Source organism: Belonocnema kinseyi, chromosome 10, assembly GCF_010883055.1.
Source record: "Belonocnema kinseyi isolate 2016_QV_RU_SX_M_011 chromosome 10, B_treatae_v1, whole genome shotgun sequence".
NCBI lineage: Eukaryota > Metazoa > Arthropoda > Insecta > Hymenoptera > Cynipidae > Belonocnema > Belonocnema kinseyi.
Genome location: NC_046666.1, coordinates 91,319,855 through 91,328,657, shown reverse-complemented (window position 1 = coordinate 91,328,657; position 8,803 = coordinate 91,319,855). Strand labels below are relative to the sequence as shown.

Sequence of the window (8,803 nt, the reverse complement as noted above, 5' to 3'; positions counted from 1 at the left end):
TTACATGGCACGGCTGCATGCTCTGTGGTGCGAGAAACACCCGGAACTATCGCACTTTTCGCAGCAACGTCTGCGAAACCATGCTGAACTACTCCGTAAAAGAGGCTATGTAAGCGGAACGCCTACTCTACCACAGCTAGAAAAAGCCGGCAACAAAGAAAGAGAGGCGACACTAAGACCAACCGCGGGCAGGCATCCAGTAGATGAAGAACGATGCTTTACGACCCAGAGAAACATCAACACCAAGGTTTCTCTCAAGCCTAAAGATCTAGCTGAAATGGATGACGAGCTTCGTGGACATTTTTCCCGTGAATCCGACCTCTGGGCTATCAATTATTGTGTGTATAATGCAGCGAGGGCTTTGGCCGATGCGAACCGTAAAACAAAACCAACGGTTGATCATAAATATAGGCTGGGCAAGACAGTACGCGTCCCGCATTCAGTGTGTGATTGATTACATCACATCTGGCAGGAATTCTACCGTCAAGGTTCGAAAGTTCGCGCGCGAACTGCGGACCCGTTATCACACACTTAACAAGTCAAAGCTGCTGACCATCAGGCAGCTTATTGTTGAGAGAATACGAATACTATCTGACGCTGAGAGAAGTCTAGAGCGGAGGGATAGGTGGGTCAGAGAACAAGTATTATAAAATAAAGTATTTATAAAGGCATTCATATAAGCGATAAAAGCATGGATGAAAAAGTGAGGTTAGGTTTTCCAGATGCAATATATATATATATATATATATAATATAATAATATATAATGTAATAAATGTTTCAAAGGGTTGACGCCATCCATCCCCTTTACTTTTTTTGCGTTTACTCCTTGAGTTTTGGGAACACGGAAATTCGAACACTTCGCAAAAAATCACTTATAAGTGTGTTCACTTTTGGAAAATTATCCGAACTGGCTTTATCGTATCCGGGTATACTCTCGCTCCATACAAATAAATCCTTTTTTTCAAAAACAGTTGATGATTAATTATTTTGATTGTTTTTATCCAACTGACAATGTATTTTCTTCGGCTTTGGCGGTGGGTGACGTCACACTACGTGTTTCAAGCCATCAAGGCGCCAAATTTTCGTTTAGAAAATCGACATTTCCGGTTGTTATTTTGCCACTTTTCAATCAATTATTATAAATTAGGAAATTCACAAAATTAAGTTTTTATTTCACATTTGAATTCTTTGAGAGTAGCAGTTTATAAAAAACTTAACTACATGGCAAACAAAATTTGTATGAATGACCATATAACGAGGGTCCACCATTTGTCGAGGAAAGCCTGATATTTTTGAAGATAAATAGTGAATTTTAATCAATATTAAAATAAAATCAAGATTTCAATAATGTAGATGCTCTAAACTACACACTCTAAAAATCTCCATATTTTTAGTAAAGGAATTTATTCCGAATCAAATGTCGGTAATAGTGCCTATCATGAAATTGACGAAAAGGGCTAGCTACATGAGATTCTACTATTTTAAGTTAATTAAAATGTGATTCAATATAATTCAACCATGATCTGAGTTTCAACCCACGAGTCAACTTATACACATCATATGTCAGAAATATAACAAATGTTTATATAAACGTGTAAACTTAGTTAAGATGTAGCCTCCACCAGCTAGGACCACGATCCGGAAGGGAAGAACGCTGGTCTCTGTTAATGGATCACTTACCACTTCACTTTACTATAATTCAAAAAAGGTACGAACACAAGTTTCGGTTCAAGAATCACTTTTTTAAGTTAAGAACACTTTACGTTAAAATAAACCTTTAGACAAAGAAAAGTAACTGCGCGAAACAATAGCGTCAGGGACAAGCTCCCAGCCATCACAAACCTTATTAAGAATATTAAACATTTCTCAATTATAAACTTCTTTTATAGTGTAAGTAAATTAAACATAATAGGCTAAAACAGTATTAAAAACGCTGAAAACGAGAGGAATTGATTATTTTGCCAACTTGAGTTTAATAATCAAATTGATTAGTAGATCGAAAATCGACCAAAATTGATACAGAACAATAATTACCTCGATTTTTCCAAAAATGTATTTATCACATTTTTTTCGCTTACTCCCCAGTAAACGGCACGGGTTCAGTGCTAAGTTGCGTAAGCATCATGCCATGAGACACTGCTCAGAGGCCTCTACAGTCACATAATCACGGGAGAAAATGTTTGAAGAAGTTTTGGTTTTTTTGCAACATTGTCAGAATGCATTAGATATTTTTGAATTTCAAAAAGTGACAGAAAGATGTACACCAGATGTCGAAAATGGTAGAAATAGTCTGGATAGTATGTTTCTCCCTCTCTTCAGTGTTCATAGGCATTTTTTGAAAAATTATTATTTGATCTTGAAAAAATAAAGTAAAATAATTTTGTCATAAAGCCCCCGTAATTTTGACCTATTTTCATAACTGTGGAGCGGACCCGCAAACTTGCTTCTCGAGATGTGTGAGTGGAAAGTACGTTCTGCTCCCTATTGAGTAAAACAATGCTGTCAGTGAAATATAGTAATATGGCTTATAATCACCGTAGTGTGTCATTATCGTGTGGGCGACAGTTATGTAATTTAAACGTCAATATCTGTAGCAGGGTGAGTATGGCATAACGAAAGTGTCAAACTTTTTTCTTGGATTAATGTTTTTATGCATTTTAAAGCCCTTTTTCGCCGAATCAAAAAGCCAAAATGTAAAACCAACCACAGTCATGAAAAGTTAGTAAAGTTACAGTGTCCTGAAAATTGTTAAAAAAAAGTATCGTATATTAATCAGCGGAGATCTTTCCGAATTTTTACGGTTTGAAAATGAAAAGATCTCCTCCTAGTCATTCAATATGCTATTTTTTCAGCTTTTGCACGCATTTTACATTACTGAATTCAAAATTAGTCTAAATGCTATTTTTCCCGATTGATAATTTTTACCAATTTTTCCCTGGAGATTCCTTTCTGCTGAGCTGGTGCCTTCCAAAGTGGAGGGTTACTAATGTTTTGAGTTAGTACACGTCCTACCCTCTGCATCCAAAATTTTCGATTTTAATACGTTATAGCAAATTATAAGAGTACAGGTTCAAATTTCCTGGGATTTGAAAATCGTTTTTGGATAGCGACTAAAAATCTATTTTTTAATTTTCAAAAATGATAATAACTTGCTCCCGAGATACAGGGAGCCTAATATGAATAAAAAAGTTTTTATCCCAAAAATGATTCTTTTTCGGTCAATTAAAGATTTACTCCAATGCTATCGCACGGTAATATACGATTTTTCATTGGATGATCTATGAAATAAGAAAGGTATATTCTTCTTTATAAATAAATTATAATAATTTTGTAAAATATCGTTTTTGATCTTCGGGTAAAAATATAAGTCAGAAAACCTTCTAAAAGTGGCTTTTTATTGAAAATGAAGGTTATATATTTTAGGTTGAAATTTGATTGGTACTTTAGTGCTAAAAAAGTGACACATTTATTTAAGGTCCTTTCCTTTGAAACATAAGTATTTTATTATTTTACTGTATTAAAAAAACTTCTCGGAAGAGAATGTTCCCAGTAGCAGTCTTCCCGTAAATAAAAAATCTTTAACTCTAAAGTAATTATTATTTAATACATAACGATATTTTTTTATATATTTAAAATGTACTGAAGACTCTTGTAGATTTTATTCGCTCGGGCTAACCTCAACCATCCTAAAAAGAAATCCTTTATAATGTTCAAATTTAGCGTTATACAAAACTGAAATTTCAGCGTTAGTTTCTTCTTGTACTAATAAATATTTGTCTTTTTTCCTGTTTTGAGAACTGGCGAATCTGTTCTTCTGCCTATCTCTAAAGCAAACAGTAGTGAAAACCATACTACGATAAATATCGATATATTTTCCTAGGCTGCCGCGCCGACAGCATGGTATCTCTTTCTAGATAGTATAGTTACGCAAGCATGTATGGGACATATAACATGCGCAAATTGCGTTTTCATTTGGGCTCGCATGTGAGAATAAATATCTCTGTTATAGTATTGTACAAAACATAAAAAGGTGAGCCATAAAAATTCACTGATACAGGAGGAGAGTAGGGAGTTCCAAATGCGGTGGAACATCTTTTCGATGTCTGTAGTAAAGACGATCCCTACATCCTCCATCGAAGAATTACATCAGCAAGCTCGGTCTGTAATTTGGGCCTGATGTGTAGAAGGTCATTCAAAAATAGTTAACTTTCAGTCTTTCTTGATGCGTTAAAGACAGTTTTTAATTTGGTAGTTGCACTATTCTCTTTTACTACACAGTGATTTGGAAGAAAATAGCCTCGGTTCAGTTCTTGATCGATCGATCTTTTATCAGAAGACGAACAACGTTATAAGATAAGCAGATGAGTATATTTTCTTACACTCTTCTTCATCTAGGTTAAACTTAGATATTTGTGATGTAATATCCTTCTGAACCACAAATCGTCGAAACAGTTCCAGCAGTTGCAGATCAACGGAACACTGCAGCCCCAAAACTCTTCGAGAAACCGAGTTTGTCTTATCAGGGAAGAACCCAGATAGAATCCAATCCAAAAAAAGTCATTTGCTTCGTAAGAGTGTCTATCGTACCCTTTCCTACTGCACCTTTAATGACCTACGAATAGATCTCAGCCCGCAGTATCATTTCGCTCACACCACTCTCATCGACAATGGGATCTGCAACCTCAAGATCTTGATATGTGACCAATCGTTCACAGATATAGTACTTGGTGGTATATATGAAGGAAGTTCTAGATAATACGATAGCACGTACAACCAAACTCACTGATGGATCAAGTCTCGAATTTATGTTCAAAATAGAGATACCCCTAGTAGTTGGAGTACGCTTATTCTCTTCTCCTTTGTCCGTGATAATAGCCCGATGCCGCCGCAATGTTTGTCTGCAAATCCAGGATGCGTAACTAAAAAAGGCTTGACCTCCTTGAACAGAATATATCGGAATATTATTGGCAACACAAGTAATATTTGTGGAATCAATCACAGAATTATTAACAGTAGTGGAAGGTTCATCTTAACGGTTCTTTTAGAGGATTGTAACATTTTATGATGTTGACCTGCACAAGTTTGACGTCTTTTTACAGAAGAGCAAGAACGCAGAATGTGATTACCTAAACAATTGTAGCACAAGTGATGCGTTCATACCAAGTCTTGACGTTGGTCGGAAAGTTGGACAAAAAATGACAAGATGATTTAATGTGCAAATAGGACATTAACCTTCCTTGATCCAAGCACTGTGAGCATGCGTACCCTTCTTATGGTTCTAAAATCCAGATGTTTTTTCCTTGAAGCCAGTAGATGATGTCGTAGCTTTTGCTACTTGAGTGGCATGCATTGCTTCCAAAGCACACACTTTGCTGTTCAAAAACGTTTTGAGGCTCTAAAACCTCCGATAGCTAAACGTAATGCCCACCTTGTTTTCCCAAGTCTTTCTAGTCTGAGAGTCAAGTCGTTGTGCGGTCAGATAGACCAGAAGATCGTCCGAACTATCAGTGGGTCTATTCATCGCCTTCAAGGCCCCTATCACCACGTAGGTATCATTTAGTAGTGAACGCAGCTCTAGTGCATCTTGCTTCGTGATTCTTTTAATTAAAAAACAGGCAGGTATTTAATCCGCAAACGAATTACCGCGCACCATTATGAGTTCACGTAGTCTAGAGAGAACAAATTCTGCCGAGATAGTTTTACCCCGACTCTCGTAGCATGAACACTCACTACACGTCTATATATGATAGTATTCGTACATCTGCTAACGTTGATTGCTGCCGAAATGGCAAATACAGGTGACAGATCTACATACCCCTCAAACTCACCTGTATGACAAGATCTGTTGTTCCGGTGCACAAAAAAAGCCCAGATCCGGCTCAAAGAATCAATAATGTTATATTAATGTACAAAACATAAAAGAAGAGCCTTAATAGTTCACTGATGCAGAAGGAGAGTAAGGAGTCAATCATGCTTTCCACACAGCACATTTCAATTGTTACATCGCTCGATCAATATGTATTTTAGATAAACAGAAAAACACTGTCCAGCTTCCTTGCCATAAGGGCATTCACCCTACCATGATTAATCCAAAAGTTATAGTCAGTAATAAACACTTATTAAAATTATTTCTTGAAAAAAGATCCTACTTCATCTTCACTCCATTGGGAAACGAACCACAAAACTTCTAATTTCCGTTCAGGTGCTTTTCCAATTAAGCTATCAGAGGGATCAAAATAAGAACTCTTAATTCAAGAACATAACGCCAATTTTTAGCTAGGTGTTAATGATACAAGTAATTATTTAAAAGTTTTTTAATTTATCTGCTATATCATCAGAGATTGTACCTTACCGACAGTAGATCAACCCTCCAAACCACAATATCGATCAAGTTAAAAATCTTCAATAACAGAAAATGCTCCATCTTCACTCCATTTACAAAAATTTTCACGATCAGTACAAATATATTGTCGCCATGTCTGATAACTTCGTGCACTCAAAACCTTACCACCGTCCTGAGCAAGTCGGGAGAGTAATGAGAGACGAGCAAGGCAAGTGAACAACCCACGAACGCGGTAAATTATTTAAATATTCTATTTTTCGCTAGCTTCTTATTCTCCATCCTTTCATTTTCTGTTAGTGAAGTCGAAGATAAGTGCTTGCACTGCAAAAATGGATAACAGCAATTAATAAACACGGATGGCTAAACATCTGAGCGTCATTACAAGAATTTCGGGTGTAAAATAAACTAAAACTATTGCCATATGAAAATAATTATACTACTGAAACAATATCTCGAGTACTAATCAGTACAGAATGTTCATCATGCGTGGAATTAAACTTTTTAGTCAGTTTATTAGTGCCCTTTAGCGCACTTGAGAAAGTCCCGTATTTCAGGCGGAATATCGATTTTAGTTCTTAGTGAAATTTTAAAATTCATATTGTAATCTACATATTCCTTCCTTTGATTTAGATATTCAGCAATAGAAAGCAGAGCCTACAAGCCTTTTCTTTCATTCGTTGAAGTGGGACTGGAAACTTGTGAAGAAACCGTTCCGGAATCAACTTCCGTTATCCAAGTAGACGTAAATCAAACAGCATCTTCTCAAGAAATACTGGCAATAGGAGATTTAATTTGTGATTAAGATTCAGAACAATAGCTAGTCGATAATATATTCCACTATAATATAGTGTACTAATCAATGTAAAAACAGCTACTTGAGATAAGCGAATTTGAAAATGCTTCATTATCAATTTACCAGATATGTTAGAATTATAATTTTAAATAGAAAAACGCTGTTCTGTTTTATTGCTCATAAATATGTGACCGTCCACGAAGAAAGGTACCTAACGAGCGATAAATTTATTTTACAGTTGCAGCTATTGAACAGGCTGTCCAGGACAAGAACTCTATTAGAGAACCTAAGATTGCAGTAAATAATCATTACAATTGTTTATATGTAGTAATAATATATTTTATTATAAAAGAGAAAAAAAATAATCGATTGATGTAAAAAATTAAAAAATCGATTTTTTCCGCGTTTGGTCCCCTTCTTCGCCGAAGGTCACATGTATATATGCGGAGAAAGCTTACACATAATGAACACGAAAAGTTAGAACTGTTTTTTACTTTTACCTAATTGTATTTTCTCATTTTCTGTACAAAGCTGTTGTATATTTTTAATATATAAATGCTTTCCGGGTACTTGAACTATAAACGTTTCGTCTAATAATATCATCACTCAAAATAACCATTTTTATTATTTTCCTTGCACATTGTAACATGTGCAAGGAAAATAATGAAAATGGTTATTTTGAGTTCTGATATTAACTTAGTTCCAAGAAAAAATCGTTAAAAATTCCAATGATTTACGGTCAAATGAAAAATTAAGCAATAAACCTTTTTCGTGTTGTTTATAATGGAATGATAGTCGAAGGCCTTTTAAAATTTGCATTGATTAATAATTTTATTTACTCTAAGGGTGGAAATTATCTACACGCTTATTTTGTAGGATATTTATATAATGCCTTATTATTTATGATATTGGCTTGCATTTTTTTCTTATAATAGTACCAGAACCAATAACATTCTGCGTCTTAAAGTTGAAGCTTAAGACAAAATGTTTTGTTATTGTTTCCTTAGATTCTGCCCTAGGTCCGAACTTGTTGCAAAAAAAGTAGTAACCTTTCGAATAATGATTGTACTCACCAAATATATAAAAATATTTAAACAATGATACTTTTATAAACATTAGTTAAATTGAATAAAAATAATAATAGTCTGGATGAAGTTGAAGAAATAATATTTTTCCTCACAAATTCTAAGAGTTATTACAATTTTCAGAAACATCTCAATTTGAGGTTTTTGGCAATATCTTTTTCCAAAATTGTCAATTTACCTTCAACTTGAGCTTATTAGACACAGAGTTTCATTTACTTTCGCGCTATCATGAGAAAAAATTAATATTTTTTAAATGAAGGTACTTCATGAACAACTCACAAAAATAGGAACTCCTGTAAATTATATTTGCAATCAATACAGTACTTTGAAATTTATTCGAGTTAAAATTTTGTAAAGATTGTTGAAAAGGTTGTTTTAGAACATCTGGAAACTTCCTGAAATTTTGAAATCCGACTACTGTAACAACCCTAATTTAACTAGCTAAACCAGGATAAACGTAATCTAATACAAATACAAATCCAACCATGACATGCATCAATCAATGAATTTAAAAATGTTCAAAAGTATACCATTTATTATGAAGATCCCGATTTAATGGCCTGTCTCGAGTTCTTCTGCC

The 8,803-nt window shown here is 34.7% G+C and overlaps 1 protein-coding gene across 1 annotated transcript in view; it reads left to right on the top strand.

The window, feature by feature from the left end:
- LOC117181654 (adenosine receptor A2b-like) overlaps positions 1 to 8,784 on the top strand; it is a 191,702-nt gene extending 182,918 nt beyond the window's left edge. The window contains exon 6 of the mRNA XM_033374550.1: positions 6,976 to 8,784. Within this exon, the coding sequence (XP_033230441.1) occupies positions 6,976 to 7,147 (172 nt within the window). The 3' untranslated portion in view covers positions 7,148 to 8,784. The remainder of the gene's footprint in view (positions 1 to 6,975) is intronic.
- Positions 8,785 to 8,803: the final 19 nt, after the last annotated feature.